The following is a 22,557-nucleotide window of genomic DNA, read 5'->3' on the forward strand; positions in this document are numbered from 1 at the left end:
CAGTCCGAAGAAAAATATAAACATTTTATACAGTACCTTATGAGTGGATTGTTGTAAACAACTAATGTTATAATGGATATGGTCAAAAGTTTTAACTGTGGAAAAGGTTTTATATAATGTTAAATCCTATGCAGCATAGAACAATGAAATATTTACAATATATTCATTTGGTGCTGATTGTATTATGTGAACACACACTGCCCAAAGCAATTGTGAAAGAGGCCCAAAAAAGTGATAAAAAAGAACGGCGAAAAGAACAGAAAGTAACTTCTACGTAGAGTACAGAATAATATTTCAGAATATCAAAGTTTATTAGTGTTTGGCACTGATTACTGGAAGAAAACATTCAATCTTGTCAAAATATTGAGCCCTCAGAGGACAAAATGAGACGTGCTGGAGCACAATTTTTGAATTCTCTGTGTGGTAAAACATAACAGCAAAGTCTTATTGAGGCATGAATCATTCTGTAATAGTGCCAGGAAGGCTGGGGAAACTTATTCTGTAGCCTCGGGAGGAAATCTGGCGTAGCAAAGCTAGATCATATGTTAAATATCGATCAACTGGGAGAAGGTGATATGCAGTGGCGGCCGCTCCATTAGGGAGTAGGAGCGCCGCCTCGCTGCTTTCTCGCAGTGCGAGAAGCAAAAAATAACATGATATTTTAAATACCATTTTATTTTTTGCTTCTCGCGCTGCGAGAAAGCAGAAGGCGTGATTAGGGCAGGCGGGAGGTTAATGCCTGGTTGGGAGAGGGTGGTGGGCTGGTCAGGGAGGAGTGGCTTGCACCACTCAGAGTGCCCTGACTGTTTTGTCGACCCTGGGGCCGACCAAAGCAGTCATGCACACTCTACATGATCTCTATTTTTCTGCATGCAGCCTACATAGAGAAAATGGCTTCCCTACAGTTGTCCGGCTGGGCGCTGTCCCGGACTCCGCACCAATCACAAAGCTGCCATTGCAGCGTTGTGATTGGCTTACAGTTACAGGAGGGGAGGGAGCATGCCTGTTCCTGTTCAGGAGCAGCAGAGGCGGCACTTGACCCGGTCTGGTAAGTTTTCATTTTTATTTTAACGGCTTTCCCCACGGTAACTCCCACGGTAAACCCCGCGTGTCCCCCCCCCCTTCCGCGAGTATTGCAAGCCTTATGTATGCACCTGTGCATACAACAAGGTTATATGTTCTTTCTGGTACTTTTTGCCCTTGTGTTGTGCTGTATGACTGTGTGGGGAGATGTGGTTCTGTGTGAAGGGACCATTTGGTTGTCTGTAGCCTGCCTTCCTTTGCATGATGGCTTCCATAGTGTGCTTAGCAGGCTTCATTTGTGGTAAGCAATGTGTGGGTAATATTGTCGTGACGGCACTGACGCAGCTGTTTGATACCACTCGCCCATGTATGTGTCCATGGCTGAGGCTTCCAATCTCACCTCCGTGTATGCTTAGGCTGAAAAACAGTAGCGAGCATTCTCTGAATGTGTTAGAGATACAGAAAAAGATAGTAATTATATAAATATAAAATAACTTGTTTTATAGAAGACAGAAAATGTAGAATGTGGCAGCATGCGTCATTAATGGCATCAAGAAAAGGAATATGATTTTTGTTTTAGCATCATCACATTGGTTGCCATTCACTACCAGAGCAGAGTTTAAGGCTGTAGGCTGTGCACAGAGCCTTTTACGTCACAGGTGCTTCTTTCAAACAACCATCATGATAGAGTTTTCAATCTACAGCTTCTTTATAGCCAAATGCCGATAGATCCTTGGGGGCACTGGACCACGAGAAGTAATATTTATCGAGCAGCATGCGAGCCGTCGTGGAGTCCAGTTAGTCATCTGTACGCTTGGCTCGGAAGCACCGGGCTTGGCTTGTCCCCTCAACAATTGCTGAGATTTTGAGTGTGTTGAGTATGTCCCACCAAGCGCAGGTGTCTGCAGTTTACTTGCCTTGGTTTCTGGCGGAAGGGCAGCACTTGTGAGCGAATTACTTTCAAACTTGTCAACTTAATTCACACAGCACATTCAAATGTCTGTCAGTTCTGGCATCAGAAAGTTAAAGTTTTGCCACACTTGGCGGGAGACCCAGGGTGCCTTCTGTGGAGAACACGTGCATGTTCAGAAGGTAGGGTTTGTTAAGAAATATATTACATCTGTTACCTGTTGACACTTTAACTCTAGCCGTGTACGAGTGTGCCGCACTCTATTGTGGTGTAAACTTGGAAAGGAAATCTCAGCCTTGCCTTTAATGTTGTGACCAGGACCGTAGTTAATAGATCTATGTTGCGCAGTGTGTCTACTGATAAAATCATAAAGCTTACAATGTGTGGAAAATTATTTTTTTCCTAACTGTTGATATATTTTGAAACATATGTACAGTTTATTTGAAGGCATTTAATACATTTTACTGCGCTACAAATGTGTTTTGATAATACAGCCTTTTCCTCAGTTTCACAACTCCTTTAGCACACGCAGCAAGATTATCTCGCATTTGTTTCCATTACAAAATCCTCTCACTTTGCAGTCAGAGCAAACACCAATGTCAATCAGAAGAGAAAAGCAGCAATTTGTCAGGAGACACTGTCTGACATTTCACCTCTGTCTTTGAACCCTCAGCAAATCATGTGCATGTGACAAGATAAAGACAAAATGTAAAGGCCTCCTTACTGCATATTCGCCTGAACTCCAGCATGGTTATTTTTGCCTTACATGTATTTGCCAACATTCAAATTCTAAGGAGCCTCTTCAATCATTTTCTTCTTTTGTGATTTTCCCAGCATACTATGAATTAACATGTGTGAGGTACTCAGCATTGTTATCTCATTAAGAAGTTCTGTGGTTATACTGAATAAGCACCTACCTATGTCATTATCATATGAAGTCTCTTTATTTATTTATTTATTGACCCTCTTGCTTACTCAAATATGCTGGAAAATGTACGAATTGGCCACTCTTTTTTCAAACTTTTCTCAGGGGGAGAACCCCCCAAGCTCCCCTTATTCCAGTATGGCTCGCTCAATGCACTCACTCGCCCGCACTCATTTCGAACTTTACGCCACACCACTTTCAAATGTCACCAGCTGCAACTGGGGATATGCAGGACACAAGTGGAAGAATTATTCCCGAAGGGATTAAATGTTGTATGGGTGTGTGGTAAAGCTAAAAAACAGCGATGTCCAGAATGAATATCGAGAGAAAGGATGAAGTAAATAACTCCCAGAAGTAGTTATGGGCCAAAAAGGGACACAATGCATTCCCAACAGGTGATGTTTACGGTGTGTCTAATCAATGGAGTCAAAGGTATGATGTACATGAGCACAATGACAAAAAAGCTGTCAGGAGGCACTCTGGTAGGGCTCCACATAGAACGTGGAGAAGAGTAAGTGCATCCCGGATGGTGCATGTCAGGTGGAGGCAACAAGGATCTAAGGACCCCCCCCACGGTGCCAGGATCATCCATGCTGGGAGGTGCATTCACTTCATCTGCCTGCGGATGGATGCCTGCCCCTCCTGAAAGTACTAACAGTATTTGTCTGCAGTGAAAGGCAGGCCAGTGGCTTACACCAGCTAGTATGCCTTTGAAATTTCAGCTGTACACACTGCAGGCATAGCATGAGCCTTTGGAACTGAAAATTACTGTAATAGGGTGCACTGTCTAGACCTGCACTTGGCACATAGCACTATGCAACATTTTGGCTTGATTCACGCTGGAGAAATGCAGAGTGGTACAGTGCAACCTCTCTGTAAATATCCAATGGGGCCTAGAAGCCTCCGTGAGAACCTGAGGGATGCAGTAGTGCCTGGAAAAACACTTTTTAGCAGTTGAAGGAAAGTGGGACTGATGAATGTTTATCACTTCTGGAATACCAGACTAACGTTGGGAAGAAAAATAAGTTTGCTCTCCTTTGACCTTTTAGACCCACTGAAAATGTTTTCAACAGGGCTTGACCTCATGGAAAAGACATTCAGCCTCATGGATATTTGCCCAGCTACAGCTTTCATTCTTTGTCCCTGGTAGAACTGAAGAGTGACTAAGTCTGAAGTTAAAACTTTGGACCGGTGTTAGGATTTTACCATCGTTAGGTGGCACACACAAAGGCCCTCTGGGGTCCTGCTTTTAAAGTTGAATAGAATTATATACACGTCTATACCTTGCATTCCCAGATAAACTTCATTTTCCAGTCCAGGCACCACCATCCTGATGCATCATGGTCCCTGTCGTTCTTCCTGCCTCCAAACCTTGCCTCAATCATACCCTGGTAGTGGTGCTCTATTCTCTTTTAATTCCTTTTTTCCACAGCCTTTATGGCTTCTTTATACCTGCCTTCTGGACTTTTCACTTTCTTGTCTTCTACCCATACAGATTTCCTGGATTTCCCATGCCCTGTTTTATATCTACTGGTGTCCTTAGTCTTCCCCTTTCCAGGTTTCAGTTCTGCCTTCCCTTCATTGGTGCAAGGTTTATGGGGTGGGTGGAAGGAACACGGGAGGGGGAGCACGGGGGGCGTTACGTGGAGGATGTAAGTAATACTATATGGATTTTTTTAAAGTACCTGAAACTGCTGCCCGCCTCCTGCATCACGTGACACCTCCTGTCCTCTTCCTGGTCCCAGCAGGCGCTGGGACAGATTCCCATCCAATCCCCATGCTGCAGAGCAGCGCTGGAATTGGCCTGAACTGTCTGGAAAGATGCTCGGCTCAGACCAGGGAGTCTGTGGGGTTTCTCTAGCTTGGCTGTTCAATGCAGGCGGGCTTGAGAAACCTAAGCGGGCATGTGTGTTTTGGCCGGCCTGAGAACACATTGTTTTGACTGCATGTTCCTGTCCTGTTCCAGTTAGTGAGCAGGTTTTCAGTATATTCAGTTTTGTATATTCCAGTCCTATTCCTAACCCATGTTCCGATAAAGATTTTCCAAAAGCCCAGTTTCTGTTTTTGTGCACCTTCCACTTTTATGCTTTGTCTTCTTGTGTGTTTAAATTAGTATCTTGATTTTTATTAATTCCAAGGGTGCCAGTTAGACTCCAAGGCGTGTGGCCTTGGCACAGAGAACCACCCAGTGTGCCTTCTAAATAGGAGCTGCCAGGTATCTCCCTGAACTCTTTGAGATGAACCTGCTCCCTACCTTCTTGTAAGATCTTTTTCACCTCACAGAGAGATAATTTCCAATTAGCAGACAAACTATTATTTATAATAGTCGTCTATTGTTTCTCTGCTTTTACCCTATAGATGTTTGTAATTGTGTTATCTTCATAGTTTTCCATGCAGACGCAGTTCCCTATATACTGCTTCCTCCAACCTGCTTCTGTCCTGCTTTCCTCCCAGCCTTCTGGTACTCTCTTGTTTATGTTTAACTCCTTCTCTGAGAAGCCTTTGTCCCTGCATAAAGCAAGCACTCCCACTACTGTACCTTGCCGTGAACTCAGCCACTGCCTCTGACAGATAGTCCAGAACTTGCTATATCCCTGCAACCGGAGCAAGACGGCAAATCTACCCTGTGGCGAAGCTACATTGGCAGCTATGGACTGAAGCTTTGTCCAGCTCAGAACCTTTGGTGCTAAAACCAACAGCTTCAGCAGGAGGCTGATGGTGATGTAAACAATTTTGAGGAAGACTTGTCGTCTTCAGCCTAGTACCGTGCTCAACTGGGGGACTTTGAGCACTAATAAGTAGACTAAAGGCTTTATTAAGCAGTGAATGCAGTCAGAAATGTGGTGGGGCTCTCATATGCCAAATTACAAGCACTTATTGTCAATGACACTATAACCAAAGTCGAAAAAGCATCCAAGAGCTCTGAATTTTATTGTGCTGTTCTCTTGACTTCAAAAGTGTTGGTACAGCATGAACGATGTAACCAGAGTATCTTAAAGGAATTGCTTACTGCTTGTGCTAGAGTTACAAACGTATGTTTATTAAATTGATAGGGTCTGCCTTTCACAAATTAATAAACCACTTGCTGGCTACAGGCATTGCTTTAATCAGCATTTAGCTCATAAAACAATTTTTATTTAGCAAAATTTGAGGATGGACCTACATTGTATTATGAATTTGTGAACAAAACTACAAGTTAAAAGGGAAATTCTTGTACAATTCCTGAACTCAACAAATTTCAAAAAAGGGAAATAATAATTCATAAATGCATATGTTGAATTCTCCAAAGACTAAAGAAGGTGAAAGAAAGGTGAAATTAATGTTTTTATTAAAATGTGCTTTATAGGGCTACCCAAAGATTAAGGAAAGCATATGTGTACTTCAACATATGACTGATTAAAGCTATTGTGGCAACAGTTGGCCATTTAATTGGTATTCATTTCTCTTATTTAAATTTCCTCCGAACAGTTTATTTACTCCAAATTTCTTTTTTTTGAATCAGGTTCTTGTTTGTTTCATTTCAGTCTAACAGATACACAAAAGAGGACAAGCATAGTCGCCACTAGGTTTATTAAAGAACGGATTAAATAGGTGCACTTTTCTCATATATTTCTGGGTAACGTAGAATTCCTCTTTGACATTGCATTTAAGAATCAACATTTCGACCAACCAGTAAACATTGTCATCGCACTAAATTATGTTTGCACTTGTGAGAATGAATAAATGCTCCAGCCCTGATGACTTCTACGTTATCTAGCCCCAGCTAGATATAACTTTATCTAATGTTTAGAATATAATATTTTATTAATTGCTTTTTTTCTGCTTTTTCACAAACATCTATGGTCAGCAATTAGCTCATTTTGGTGATTTGAGAAAATGGCACACAGAAGATTGAAAATGAGCCTTGGGTATTTATTAAGGTCCCCATGTTTCCTTCTAGAGGCTGTATGCTGGCTCGCAGTGTTATTATTATTGATTTTATATTTAAATCAAGTTTAGAAATGTAGGTACATTTTGATTTCCAAATGAAAACCTAGAATTTTCATTTGACCAATAATTTTTTGTTGACCTCTGCATTCACTTATGGGTGGGGACACACTCTGGTACTCTAGTAACAACTGAGAAACATGAAAGATGCCTAATGTCACTCATATAGGCTACTTTTGTATACTTGAAGACATTTAAAAAACAAGATAAGGTAATGTCAGCAGGTTTTACCGTAAGAGCCCATTAAGTCTCCTGAGTAAAAAAAAAATGATGCATCAAACACCCAGGCACAAATACTTGTACGCCCTGTAGCATATGTGTTTTCGCAACTAATTCCCACATCAAAAGCAAAATATTGAGAATAACATGTTAACACGAGTAGTGACTTGTAGAGGAGGCTCAAATTAATATCTGGTTGTAATATGAAGACACTGTAGATCTTGTTAATTAAACATATAAAATACCAGCACATTAATACAGAAGTGTATGTGACACTGGGGAATAGAATAAGGAAGGGCGATTTAGAGATGTGAATGCTGCCTGCGCTCTATAAACTGTACAATAATAATAGTAACAATATTCCTTGACAGATACCATTAAAACATCAGTGAAATACAGGAAATAACCCCATAAGAATTCAAGTACAAGCGTAAAAGATACAGTGAAAGGGTAATGTATGCAGATACACATTGACATGATAAGAGCACAAACATTTTATTTCTAGCAAAGAATATTGGAAATTCTAAGAAGAAAAGATTGATTGTTGAAAGCTCAATCATTAGGCAATGTTAAAGCTTAGATTACAAAATACATGCTTTAGTTTAGTAATACATGTAAGTGTTCCTGACAGGTTAGGAATCGAGCTGGACACAAGAGGATAGGCAGCAAAGTTAAAGCGAAAGTCAACTAAATCGATCAACACAATGTGAAGAATGAGGAGTAAGAAGCAATTGATTTACCATCTACTTAGTTAAAATGACTGAAGGCCTCATTAGGGTTTGGCAGAGAGGGAGGAATGATGGAAACCAGCGGCCTCACTTGTCCGCCAAAACTGTGGTTCATTCGCTCTATTTAAAAGTTGGGGGAACGTCTGCATCAACATCAGCTTTGCGGATAGTAACCGGCTCATAGTGGGCTTATATAGTATGCGTGACCGTCACTCATTCCCTCCCAGTGTCAGCCATGTGGTGCAAAGAATGAGGGACATAGACAAGGAAAATGGTAAGAGGCTCCACACACACGGAGAAACCTCCCAGCACATGTAGAGCATTTGTTTTTTGACAAAACCAACTCTCACTTTGGGAGTTTAGTTTCTCTGACTAAAAAAGTTTGCCAAGTGGGCTGTTGAAAAATGGCCTCCACACAACAAACCTTCATTGATGCAAAGGGAGCTGACTTGGTGGTGGTTCAATTTCTAGCAGCGGTCCCCACCAGGCAGACAGGGATCTCTAAACAAGGAGTATGGTCCTTCACCATGGTGTAAGTTAAGACCTCCATCCCCTGGCAGACGGCCAGACCATCCTCCAGGGTCTAAGAAAAGCCCTTAGCCTCCTAATGAGTAGCTCTAGAAATGAAATAAAAATCCCTTCGAAAGATATGCCATCAGGCTTAAAAATATTTATGATTAGGGTGCCCCGTATTTATGAATGCGTCCCAAATTTATTGCAGTTAAAATATTAAACGGTATTGAAGAGAAAGGTTACTAAATATTTAAAAACGTACCCATTTAGGGCCAGAAAAGAAGATAAAATTAAACAATATGTTTTAGAACGTTTTAAATGATATAGGGGCACATGCATCATTGCTTTTTGCGGTCACAAAGGGGTAGATTTGCAGAATCTGCCCCTTTGCGACCGCAATTTTTGCATTTGGGATGCATCATTCCAAAAGCAAAAATCACAACTTAAGGAATCGCTAAACTTACTTTAATTGTGATTGCATTTAAGGAATCGCAAATTGGGATTCCTTAAATGCAATGAATTAAATAAAAAAATGGCGATTTCGCTAATAGGAATCGCAAATTACCATCAAACTAAAGTTGAGGGTAATTTGCGATTTCTTTGAAAAATGCACTAAAGTACACTCTTCAAAGTCACATTTTACACACACGTCCATGGGGCATGTGTGTGCGCAACACGTGTAAAAATTGGAATTTCAGGGGTGCAACAGGGTATCCTTTTGGAACCCTTGAAATTGCATGCGCAATTTGCGAGAACCTATGGAGTACCCGCAAATTGCGCATGCAATTCCCATTGATTCCTATGGGCCTCAAGGACAATAGGAATGAATGGGAATCAATTCCTTAATTGCGACTCGCAATTTGCGAGTCGCAATTAAGGAATTTTAAGGAATCACATTTTTTTTTGCGATTCCAACATGCATTGCATTTTGCGATTTCTAAATAGCAAATCGGTAAAATTCGCTATTTAGAAATCGCAAAATGTGGGATTGATGCATGTGCCCCATGGAGTCTTATGAGTCTTATAAAATAATTCTTGTCTAGTGAAATTAAAAGATAAAAGGTTTGGCAGAAAATAGAGTGAGAACGTACCACAAACTATTTAACATTTGCTCGCATTGTTTTAGATGCCACTTAGAACCCTTCCGTGAAAAATCACCCTGTTGTTAAACCTTCTTGTAAAACTCTATATTTTGTATTAGCATTCCTGTCTGGCATGAGATCAGTATGCTGTTTAAAGGTTTTATTATTCAATGTGATGTTTTCAAATGTTTCCATGTTATTTTTTTATATGATTCTTTGAACCACAATAGAGTAATTGAACAGATTGAAAAATTGATATGAAGATTAGCTGCAAAAACACAACAGACACATAAAAAAAGCAATAAAAACGATTGGGTACAATCATGAATGAGATGTGATTTGGGTGTTATTCGACACATAGATATGAAAGCTACATGCAACTTAAGAATACTAAATGTATACTTACAACTGAAGTGTTTAAACTTGACATAACAGGTCGGCGGAGAGACATGCACTTGTTTGATTGTTGTTTGCAAGCTGAAATCAGTAGCAGCACTTCATCTGGATCTGTGGCACTTTTTACATCAGCCAGGGCCTTTGCCCAAGCAGAGGATCCCACAAGCCACATAAAGGAGAAGATCACCGTCACTATGAAATCCTGAAACATAAAAATAACGATTTATAGTCCTGGTAATGGACATACATGGTGGAGATGAAAAACATGAATTTGTAATATATAATCAGCGATACCAACAATGATATAATTTGAAATTTCATCAGTGAGTTCATGCATGATTTCACAAGCAATTCATGGCAAGGCACATTGCGTGGCATAAGAATAACTAGCAAATTGTTGCTAGTTTTGACTATTGCACATCAACAAATATTTGATTGAAAACCCTTAATAATTCCTTGAAAAAAACTGTTAAATAGGAGCTATAGTTAAAAATTAACTCTGAAAACCCACTGAATTTCGCAAGTTTTGGTTAGGATCTATAACTCACACAACATACCTGCAAACCATACCTTACACACCAGATGCAAGCTCTGGACCTCCTTAATTTGACAGATGCAATTACAAATTTCATAAATAATCTTACAGATGAGATTACATATCACATAACCCTTAACACTATGAAAGAGACAAAATAAGAATAAAGGCCATATTTATCAAGACTTTGCACCACTGCAATTCATGCAAAGTGGCGCAAACTTGTGATATGGTATTTACTTTCCAGAAAAGTGCTCTTTTTGTAGCTAAAATAGTGCTTTGCTCTACTTTGCACTTCTTTGCATCAACGGGACATTCCGTCGGTGGTACCTGCACAAGGGCAACCACCCATTGTTCTTGACAGAAACTCGTACCTACTAAAACTGTTCGACCAGGATTAGCGTCTCAGAAAATACCCGCTAGAGGCAGACAGGAAGTGGGAGAAATGTTTTGATTTCATACATTGCATGGGGACTTCATTGCATAAGGCATATTAACTGAATGAAATATTTTATAAATTGTCTAAGCATGACATTTTGTACTGTACCAGACCTATGATAGTAGACAACATGCACACACTTTGCACTATGGTGAAAAGCAAATGTGTGATAGCAGCCTTAAAGAGAACCAGTGCAGCTAAGGAGAGCATCAGCAGGCCATAATTAATAAACATGGCTCTGTGCTTCTCTCTCTCTCTCTTCTCAACGAAGAGCAGCTGCTTTGGTTTCTGTGCTGTGCTGATCTATTATTTTGTAAATCTGCCCAATCATATTATTTATTGGCTTGAATATGTATTTTTATTAGATTACGTTTGGCTTTTTAGGTGTTGCTACTTTATTGGGATAAATATTGTAGCATCATAAGCATTACTTTTGAGGTCACCACCCCATTTTTACCTTTATTTGACTGATCTAAAGAGAATTACCATGAAAACCCCAAAGTTCCATTGAAATGGCATTTTTTGTCTTCGTAACAACTTTGCCGCCCTTCAATGATTCTGCACAAAAAAGCCACATTTCCGTTTGGTTCCTCGTGGCATGTTTCCTGCAGGTCCAACAAGTGAGGGGCTGAAGAAAAATTACATTTCCCCTTGTAACTACCATCCAATTCTTTGCTCCTTCATAGAAAAAACATAGCTGACTAGAATTACACCAAGCGTGTCAGAACTGTACACAAGAAATTGCCTTTATTTAGTTTGGTGTTAATCCCTTCAGTAGTTCTTGAGAAATCAGCATTTAAAAAGTGGTCTACCCTATTTTTCAAGAGGTTGCATTTTAGATTTGGAAAGGTTTGCCTACAACCTGAGCACTATATGATGAATGAGGTTACATTTTAGATATGGAAAGATATTTTTTTGATGTGTCTATAACTTGAGCACTGTATGATGGATTTCCCTGACATTTGAGATGCTAAGAATGTTTAGATTAGTCTTGCTCTTTAAACTTGTAGAGATGTGTCAGAAATGGAGCATTTAATAGAGAGGGTCAACTAAGTGTTCATTTGCTAATAACTGTGCAATCATTTGATGAATCCCCATGAAATCTGGTAGGCATTTAGCACGCTTAGTCTTCTGGGGCGGTGTCATGTTCAATTCAGATTCATAAAGGGAATTGTTATTGTTATACCTGTCAGCCTTAGATTGGCCTTCCCCCCAACTTTTAGCCTTTCTCCTCCATTTTGTTCTGACTTTGTTTTTCTGCCGTTGGTACTCTAAGCACTTTACACTGCTAACCAGTGCTAAAGTGCAAGTGTTCTCTCCTCTAAACATGGTAATATTGGCTCATACCCAACTGGCATATTTAATTTACTTGTAGGTCCCTAGTAAAGTGGTACTATAAGTGACCTGGGCCTTTAAATTAAATGCCACTAGTGGGCCTACTGCAGTGATTGTGCCACCCAGTTAAGTAGCCCTTTAAACATGTCTCAAGACTGCCACTGCAGATCCTGTGGGTGCAGTTTAAATTGCCCTCTCGACCTGGCAAAATAAACCTTTTGCCAGGTCCAAAACTTCATTTTTAATACATATGAGTCACCACTAGGCCCTGGACAGCCCAGAGGGCAGGGTGCAATATATTTAAAAAGCAGGACATATACTTTTACGTTTTACATGGCCTGGTAGTGAAAAACTCCTAAATAAATTTTTCACTGCTGCAAGGCCTCTATTTCCCATAGGATAACATTAGGATTACCTTATTACCTTTTATGAGTGTGATTTCCAAATGAGAAGATATCACTGGTTCAAGTTTGGTGTCTTTGGAATCCTAATTTGAAATCCTAATTTATGGTGAAGTTAGAGTATAAATTACAATTCTGAAAAATGCCACTCTTAGTCACATGACTGGGTGCAGTTGGCAGTTGAACTTTGTGTATTCCTCCTAGACAGCAACACACAATGGGAGCTTAGGTTTTATTAAGTGGGCCATCGCTGGCAGTATGGGAGGGTTGAGCTGGGCCCAGTCTCAATTACACAAGAATAGACTGTGTCCTGTCACCACACAAAGGACAGCAGTTAGTCTGGAGCCAGGGCAGGGAAGGTAGACATATTTGCACTTCAAAGTTATGCCTCTAGAAGCTTCTTCCCACTTGAAAGGCACAACTGTGCATAAAAGGACCTCAGACATCACCACCTCAGTACACTTCTGGACCTGTGCATACTCTGCCGGGAAGAAGGACTGCTGTGATGCAGAAGGACTGTCCACTCTTTACTCCTGCTGTGCTGGCTGTGTTGACTTGCTACCCTCTTGCCTGGGTGAGAAGGACTGGATCTGCATCTCTTGAACACAGAACCTAGGGTGACTCCAAGGGCTTGTTGGCTGGCCTCCTGATCTGAAGACTCAGGAACATAGCATGCTTCCAACAAAATTGCACCTGGACTCTGCAATCTGTGAGTCTAGCCTGCCAAGTGATGCCTCCACAGTACTGGACCTATGGAAGTGGGCCCAAGGTGCTTACCAGCAGAACCATTGCAAATTCCCTGCTGAGCAGTGCATCCTTGAGCAGAATCGATGCATCACTGCTGTTGCGTGGATTGGGCTCTGCCCAGAAGGTTTGCAATTCCTTTAATCTCTCGTCGATGGCAGCTCGATGACAATGAAATAAACTCTGCAGCGCAGCTTCACCGCTTAACGGGACCGATGGATTGCGCCAGCGATGCACAGCATCCTCTAAGCCTGGTCTTCACTTTGCAAGCCTCGTTGACGTGATCCTCAACAACAACGCAACAGGCGATTGCACCACAAGCAGCTCCACATCTCAGGACTGATGCATCGCTTCAACTGCAAGATGCTTCCTCGCCTTGGATCAATGCAACTCTCTGCAACCAGGATTTAAGATACTTTGTTTAGTGGGCCTAACCAGATTGCAGTAGCTGGTCTGCATTCCATCATGGTTGGTCTGAACTTGTGACTTTGTCCTGGTCCGGCGTGACCCTATATCCTTTGTTGGCACTTTTTGCTTTTATGCGCTATTTTACCCTAACATTTTAAAATTCAATATCTCCAGTTTTGCTGTTTGGACTCTTGTCATTTTGGCTTGTTTTATTTATTATAATTTACTCTATTTTTCTAAACCTGGTTTGGGATCTTTTTTGTGTACTGTTTGAAGTGTTGCACAAATACTTTACACATTGCCTCCCTCTTAAGCCTGACTGCCTGTGTCAAGGTACCAGATACTGATCACAGGTGAATTTGGTGTTTGCTTGCGCCTTACCCTGACTAGGCTTGGGATTGCTTATTGACCAGGGCTCACACATCAGCCAACACCAACAACCTAATTTCTAACTGGTACAGAAAGGCAAGTTCTTTAATGAGGAATTGTGCACAGGAAAGACATTGGTTCTAGTTTAACAGTAGCTAAGTGGTAGACTTCAGCAGTGGCATAACACAAAATGACAGGGCCCAGACATTTAGTACTTTGGGCTCAATAGTGGCCCCCTGAAGGGTTGGGACCCCTCTACAACCCAGGGGCCTGCATTATGCCCCTACCATGGATATAGGGACATGGGGTACCTTTTGCTGGGCCTCTGTCTGCCAGCAGTATTAAATAAACAGTGTTGCCTTGCTGTTCCCTTCTGCTCAGGAAAAGCTGAGTGGTTTCACAAGTCTTTAAATATTTCTTATTCATGCCATTGCATGCATTCTTCCAGACATGCAATGGCATGGCTTAAGGGCTGAGGGGGCCCCCACCAAAACAAGGAACACTGGGTGCACCCCGCTCCGCTGAGGCTGTGGGGGCCTCCATTATGCCCCTGGAGTCCAGTGTTAGATTAGTGGGAGGGTCAATGGCACACAGAACATAGGGCCTCATTATGATGGTGGTCGGACTTTCTTCCCTCCATTTGTAGTAGGATGCGACCGCCTTCAAGGCACATTTCGGTACTTTAAATGGAGTCCAGTGTTAGATTAGTGTTAGGGTCAATGGCACACAGAACATAGGGCCTCATTATGATGGTGGTCGGACTTTCATCCCTCCATTTGTAGTAGGATGCGACCGCCTTCAAGGCACATTTCGGTACTTTAAATGGGAGCACCTGAAAGAAATTGAGCAAGCAGGGGAACATCCATCCATAATCTCTCCAACCGGGTAGGTACAGAAGTTTCCAGAGTACCATGTCCATTTTAATAGTGCTATTAAGGCGCAGATAATTGGCAGGATAAAGGTGATAGAAATGTGGGGTAATGAACACCCCCAAGTATTTAAGGTCTCTGCCCTTGTCCCAGCATAGGGGGAGCAAGGTGGTAAGTTTGGTGCACACCTCGGGAGAATGAACTACGCACAGCATTTCAGATTTCACCATTCACCAAGATTCGGGCATAAGGGGAGTGATAATTAGCTGCCGTCCATGTTAACATGCGTGGCCCCAGCCCTATGGTCTCCAACACCCTGAAGAGAGAAGCAGTATTAACTCTATCAATTTCTTTTTTTTAGCATTAAGAGAGAGTATTACCATAGAGATTGTTGCATGTAAGCATTCTTCGACTTTTGAATGCATGTTTATTTGGGTTGAATGCATATTTATTCGTTTGTGTGCTCTATCAATGTGCTCCTCAGACCTCTTATCAGATTCTGTGTGTTCTTGGCTAATGCAATCTCCTGCTCCTATTGTCTAATCATGTTTCAATTTATTGAAAACACAGCAGACCTGTTGGTGTGCCTGTGTACTAAGGCCATAAATTCCTTCAAGTTTGTCAAACACTGGTTTTCCTTTAACTATGACCTTACAGATCATGCAATCTGTTCTCAAGTAAACTTTTCACCTCCTTTTCATCAGCACACGTTTTTGGCTTGCACCATGTACAGCTGTGTGATGCTCTCTGCTGTTGGGCCCTGTTTTAATATCTTATTTCTTCCATGGCATTAGTCCTACTGGATGCGGGCACTTGCAGACCAAGAAATGTCGAGGGGGGCCACCACCCCTGTGGCCTTCCGTTTTCACTCTACCAAGGCCTTGGTGAGGAATTTTTGAGGCCACTCTAGACCCAATATGGCCACCGACACCACCCACAATCACCGAGACTGGCGCCTCAGCAGCCAATCGGCCACACAATCACTGCTGCTTAAAGTGGCACCACCAGGGGCCCCCTCTGGATAGCCGCCATCCGCTGTCTCCTCCGCGGGCTGGTGATGTGCTGGTGGGCCAGAAAAGATGTCCGAGTGCAGAGCTCAGCCGCCACCCGTCATCTTGGCTCGGCTGCCAGCCATGCCCCCATTAATTAGTTTTTAAAGTTATTTATGAGGTGATTTGTATAACCAAATGCAGTTATTTATTGAGAAGGGTATTATAAAGGGTACACATTTTTAACTACATGTAGCTATTTTAGGCTAGTTTAAAAGGCTAAGATCTAAATACACATACTTTTTGACTGATTGAACTATGATACTTGGCTAACAATATCTGGGTAGAGGTGGGTAGAGGAGAGACTGGTGAAACCTAATCCATGCCAGGTCTTTGTGACAAAGAATAAAAACATTGAACCTCTTTTACCTAGTTCAATGGTGGAGTGAAGGAGTTAATTCCCTGAGAAGAGCTGAAGTTTAGCCCAGTCTAACCCAGACCTGTTGTACGTGATAGTATAAGGTTGATTATTGACTATGGTCCTAAGGTTAAGCCACCTATCATTTAAACTTTGGGGCTGATTCCCTGGCCTGGTGTGTTCCAGCAGTGCATGGTGGGAAGGTAAAAGTCATAGAGCACCATGCTCTGAGCACCCATGTACCAGTTTGTGGGTAAGCAACAATGCAGGCAACGTTGCAGCTCGAGTGAGGGCAGGACAGGAATACTAAGGGTTGGGGTTAGATGCTTCCGAAGCAGAGTACTACTCCACAGTGACTCCGAATCGGACATTGCTTGGAATTCAAGGTGGAAGACAGATTGTGAAGGGGCAGACAGCACACCCACTTGTCTTTAAATCAATTCAGGATCATATGATCTGATGTTCATTGTGATCATATGTTGATGTAATCTAAGTGACGCAACCAAATGCTGCTATGTTGTAATGAAGAAAAATAATATACTTGCGAAAGTCTTCTTTATTCGCAACTCTGCACAACCTTTGACTGGCTCATTCCAACTGTCACTAACAGCTGACAGTCTGAAACGAGCACGGAATATTCCAAAGGCAGGGGATAGGGGAAGAGACCAAAGAGAGGGGACAATTGAAGACACAAATATGCATCTACCATAACTTTAGTTAAATGTAGAGACTGAACAAGAGTATTGAATTACAATAAAAACAACATGCCATGTCTACGTGAGTATGTAAATCACAACACGCTAGTCTTCAACCCTTTTCCAAAAATAAATCATTTGGTTTCCTGTAATCTGCTGATCCAGAAAGGTAAACCATTACAGCTCAATAACGTCAGGAGAATCCACATGAACAAAATCAGAACTGAAAGGGAGGACGAGGAGAAAGTATTTCCTGTGTTCTTCGAAAAGGAGAATTATACTTTGGGACAACTTGTGACCGTAGTCTTAACACAAAAAGACTAAACCTCAAAAATTCTAAGATGAGGATGGCAAACCATTTATGCAGGCAATTTACCTCTCTGTTTAGCCGCAACAACGGTTACCAGAAACTTTACTTTCAGGATCAGAAACATCTAGGAAACATCCTCCAGATGCTCAAATGAACCTCCTTACAACATTTCGAAAATCAGAAGTAGATCTGTTGCAGGAAATATAATTCTAAAATTAGGCCTTAGAGCAAGAAAACCTTTAAATAGTTAGAACGCCCAACACTCAATTTCCGTAAGAGAAACCTAAGTATTATGAACGTCTTTTATGACAACCCATTTTACCTAAGGGTTGCAATAAACCGTCCTTTTTTCAAAATCCTCCTTCAAAAATGGTAAACTGTTTTCTGGAGAACAGATAACAGGAGAGAAACCCTTAGCCATACACTACTTTGAGAATGAACCCCAAACAGCAACAAAAGGGAGATACCTAACCTTCTAAGCTCCTCCCTTCCAGTTTCCACATCCCAAGCCTTAACCTTTGTAGACCAGCAAGGGCCAAAAGAGGAAGCGAGAGTAGTGGATAAGCATGCAGCGATTAAACTAAACTCCTTCATTCCAGTTCAACCTCTATCAACAAAGGAAACCAAAGCCTTCTGTGCCACAATGGACAAGCCAATCTCACCATTGCTCCCTCCCTCTGGATTTTATCTAAGAGATGAGAAATCAGATGAATGAAGGAAAATGCATATACCAGGTTCTTTGTGCACTGGTATGTCAATGTGTACACTCCAAGAGACAGGCAATGTTGGAACCCTGAAAACAAGTGAGGCAGGAATCCATTCAGGTGATCTTTTAAACAAGTCTACTACTGGTTTGCTAAACCCCTGGCACATTTCCTGAAACACTTGACTGCAAAGTCCAAAGTTTTGAAATGAAGGGAACACTTTTTTTAGAGAATCGAATTGTTTACACCCCCTTGTATGATACGCTTCTTTCTTCCCCTGCATCCAATTCTGCGAACCACCTGACTCAGTGGAACTTGTGCCAAACTACCTGTTCAAATTGGACATTGTTAATGAATCATCCCTCCTGTCTATCTCATTGGAACCTTGAAGGTCTTTCTGGAAGAATCAAAAGGCTTTCCAAACTGATCTTTCCATTTACAAGTATACAAGGTTCGTGATGGAAGAAACAGAGACTTCTTGTAATTCTGGAGAAATAGAAATCTGCCGAGACTTTACACTACCTCATAAATGTTCTTAGTCAGAGTCTCCTGAGATTGATGAACAATCATTATGTCATCCAGATACAGATAATCATGAACATTTTTTATCATGGCGAATTGTAATTATAAGAGTGAGAATTTTGGTGAACACTCCTGCTGACGGCTTCAAACCAAATAGGAGGATTTGAAACTGGCAATGATTCTCCCCAGCGTGAACCTCAGAAATCTCTGATGCGTCTCATTGAAGAGCACATTCAGGTTGGCATCCTGGAGATCTGTTGATGCCAAAGGATTTACCTGTTGCATGATGGTCATTTTGAAATATATGTTTTTGGAATAGAGTTTAAGTTTTTTAAATATCAGATAATAATCCCCTGGGGATTGATATAACAAAAGATCAGAGAGCATCTGGTTCTGGAAACTGTAGTATTTTGTTCTTCTCCACAAGAGATGACACACTCAGGAAAATAGCTTGTCTCTAGCTTAGATCCCTTGGCCAAGTGGTTGCAAAAATTATTTTCCACAGGCTTTGTTTTAAATCCTATGGTATAATCCAAGGAATTCACCTGGTTAACCAAATATCTTTGACATCAACCTGCCATTTCCTCTGGACCAACAAATGTTACCAGTCACTTGTGAAGAGGCACTCATGTTGGCATAAACAAAAATGCTGATTAGATCTTGAAGTCTGCACATTTTCTAAATGATTGTTTGTCTTGGCTGAAACCTGTATTTGTTAAATGATGGCTAATACTTCTTCTTTCTTGACTGATCATATGTCTTTTTATATTTGTTTGTCATGACATTTGGCTTGGAATCTAAGGTTGAGTTTGCTTCATGCTCTTAATCAATTTCTGAATGGCATCGTCTAGCTCTTTCCCAAACAGCTTGTCATCTGATAAAGGAATTGGGATGAGTCTGCATTCCCATTTGTGATGTTAAAGATGCCTTCTGAAAGACACCATTGCCCATCTGTCATAGCCAAAGTCTTCAAGAAGTCAAAGGTTATGTCTATAACATATTGTGGCTGTTTCTCCATAGCTGCCAAAAGCTCAGATACATCTTCCATCTTGCCCCTCCTGAATGGTGACTGAAAGAGATTGGATGTCTTTTACTAGAGACAGATAAGCACATACTGAATAGCTACCTGCATAAATAGCCAGACTTAAGACTGAATGGGCTCCCTATAAAACATCTCCTGCTCTTTTATCCATTCATTTAAAAATAGAACAAAAGACACATCATCTCACTGACCAGTGAGATAAAAAAAAACAGAAGGATCAATACCAGGTTCTTGTGGGATCTTCAGCTTTCCGTTGGCTAGAGGATGAAGCGTACCCATAAACTTCCTTACTGAGGTTTTTTCCATATCCCTCCACTCTCTCTTCAAGAGCCCTTTTACTGCAGATTGGGACATTTCAGAGCAACAGGCCTACTAAAATGTTACTGGAAGACGGTTGATACTCATCCAGAGCCAGGTTAGTAGAAATGTCAGCCATTAATTGTTTTAACACTTTCTTTCTGAATATACTTATTTTTAGAAGACTCATTTATGCCTATTAAGGATCATAACTAGGCAAGGACCAAACAGAGTATATGGAAGATGAGGAACAAGAAAATTGTGAGTAATCTGGTTTAAACGGCAGCCTGTCTCTGTGTGGAATTTAATGTTGTTTTTGGAAGGACTCAATTTGCTTGTCTGAAATGTTATGTCTTCTTTCAAATAGCATTCAAGAGTCTAGCTTCTCCTTGATATATGCATATAAATCTATCTATCTATCTATCTATCTATCTATCTATCTATCTATCTATCTATCTATCTATCTATCTATCTATAGATAGATAGATAGATAGATAGATAGATAGATAGATAGATAGATAGATAGATAGATAGATAGATAGATAGATAGATAGATAGATAGATAGATAGATAGATAGATAGATAGATAGATACAGGACCACAATGGTGGCTGCAAAATTTCTCCTCATGTTGCAGACAGCCAATTAGAGCTCTTGATCCCTCAGGACCGCTTTCCATTCCACAGGCCCAGCCAATCTGAATGTTTTCATTTGACATGTTTTCCTCAACTTTGATTTCTCTTAACGGGGTAAACAGATGTACAGCAGATCACAAAAAAGTACACTTTCTAAGTAAAGATTTAGTTTGCTGCCCAAATTTTCGAAATTCTGTTCAGGCATTTTCTCTGTATTGCTGTTCAAAATTCCCTATGGAAAGTTTTGACAAACAGAGCCTAAGTTATTAGCAAAACAATAAATGTTCTTCATATGGAGATTCTGACTTACATAAAACTACAACTTTGTTATAGATATATTAAAGTGACATTATGGGTAGGTGAAAATGTAATTTAAAACAGAACATTTTAAACTTAAAATGCCACTGCAATTTACCAGTTATACTTTACGGAGATAACTAGAACTTGAGCCTCCACCATACCCACCGTTGTCATCAATTATGTAAGGTGAGAGGTTTTCAATGATGTCATTGAGCACGTCATGAGTGATGCAAACTATGAGGTGATAAGCAGAGCATGGCGGAGGCACTGCTGTCAGGCTTCTGTATAAATAATCCAAAACAAGCTGCCTTCAGCAGTCCTCCACGCTGTTGCTAACAAGGCGCGTCAGCATGGCCTCTTTTTGTGCAGTCACTAAGGGGAAATTGGTGGAAGCATCACCATGCTTACCATCACGGTCTAGGGCTGATGGCACAGCAGACTCTAGGTGCCACCAACAATTTGCGTGCCTGAAACCCTTTCAAGGAAAATGTTTGAGTGGGAAACCAGTACCACTTCTTACTTTCCATGGAAAGTTCCTAACAATTTTGTAAAAAAGCGGGAAGCTTCCGCACCACTTAAAAATAAAATAAATATTCTAAATAAAAAACATAGGCCTTCTACTATGGAAAAGGAGCGTCACTTATAATGAGTGCACATAAAAACAGGACGGACTGTGGTCGAATTCCACTTTAATAGTGAAAGGGTATTGACAGAAAATTAAAGATAGGTGGTTACTTCTTATATGTGTCTTCACCCAGGCGTGGCCTCAAATTGCAAACATTAAGGAATGGGGCACAGAATGTGGATGAGGAAAGTAATGATATGCCTCACTTTGAAGCACTGTCAGTTTAGGGTTTCTGGGGATTCATTAATTGGCGCTATAGAGCTGAATCTCTAGATGCTAAAAATAAACTAAGTACAGTTTATTTAGGGATGCCTTTGAAATAAGTTGATTAAAAGGCTATGGATAATTCCCAAAGGCTTTCATTCATCGCTCATGCTGGGCTCTTAATGTCACAATTCAGAAACTCATCACATGTACAATATTGTGTGCATTGTAAGCATAGAAGAGAGTAACACATGGTAAAGATGGGCCATATTATGGCAGAGTGAATTGTCAATAGATGTTAAATCATAACTAGTCATTGAATAAAATACTTACAATTAGAGGACCCCGATTGTTTTCACGGTACTTATTCTGGAAGAAAATATAGACGACAGTGGCGGCCAGAGAGTAGAGGAAAGCAAAGACAGCAACGGTGACGAAGAACTCAGCAGATGAAGAGGAGTCTCCAATGAGGTAGAGGGTCTCTCGCCGCTTCCCTTCGCAGGTGGGGGCATTGAACACCACCTGGTACAACCTACATTCAAAAAGAGGTTCAGAATGAAAGCTTTATGGATTGAAAGCGATCACTGTCTTTAGAAATAAAATGCAGCATTTACATTTTAAATATATTCGCCTTAATGGCAAAGGCATGATTAATATGCCCGATGGATCCAGGCTCAACTCATGCACAATGCAGCCTCATTAATCTTGCACTGGAGACCAGAATAGCCCAGTTTTAATACAGAAGCAGATATGATATTAGTTTTTAATCTGAGAATGATGTATTGCCCAGTATTCAGATATTATCGTTGTCTGAGCGTTCTATGCTAAATATTATTCACAAACTGCATCACAGTGAAAGACCATCGTTGAAAAGTATCCCATATCAATTAAAGTGACATTTTACATTTCCTATATATTTGTGACATGCTGCCCC

General features: G+C 40.9%; 1 protein-coding gene across 2 annotated transcripts in view; it reads right to left on the reverse strand.

Annotated features, from left to right (window-relative positions):
- Nucleotides 1–22,557, reverse strand: part of SYNPR (synaptoporin) — a 686,271-nt gene that overhangs the window by 16,724 nt on the left and 646,990 nt on the right. For both annotated transcript variants that reach the window (XM_085624707.1, XM_085624708.1), the window contains 2 exons: nucleotides 21,957–22,155; nucleotides 9,794–9,985 (listed from right to left, as the gene is read on the reverse strand). In XM_085624707.1, coding sequence (XP_085480833.1) covers nucleotides 9,794–9,985; nucleotides 21,957–22,155 — 391 coding nt within the window. The remainder of the gene's footprint in view (nucleotides 1–9,793; nucleotides 9,986–21,956; nucleotides 22,156–22,557) is intronic.

This window comes from Triturus cristatus, chromosome 9 (genome assembly GCF_964204655.1).
Source record: "Triturus cristatus chromosome 9, aTriCri1.1, whole genome shotgun sequence".
NCBI lineage: Eukaryota > Metazoa > Chordata > Amphibia > Caudata > Salamandridae > Triturus > Triturus cristatus.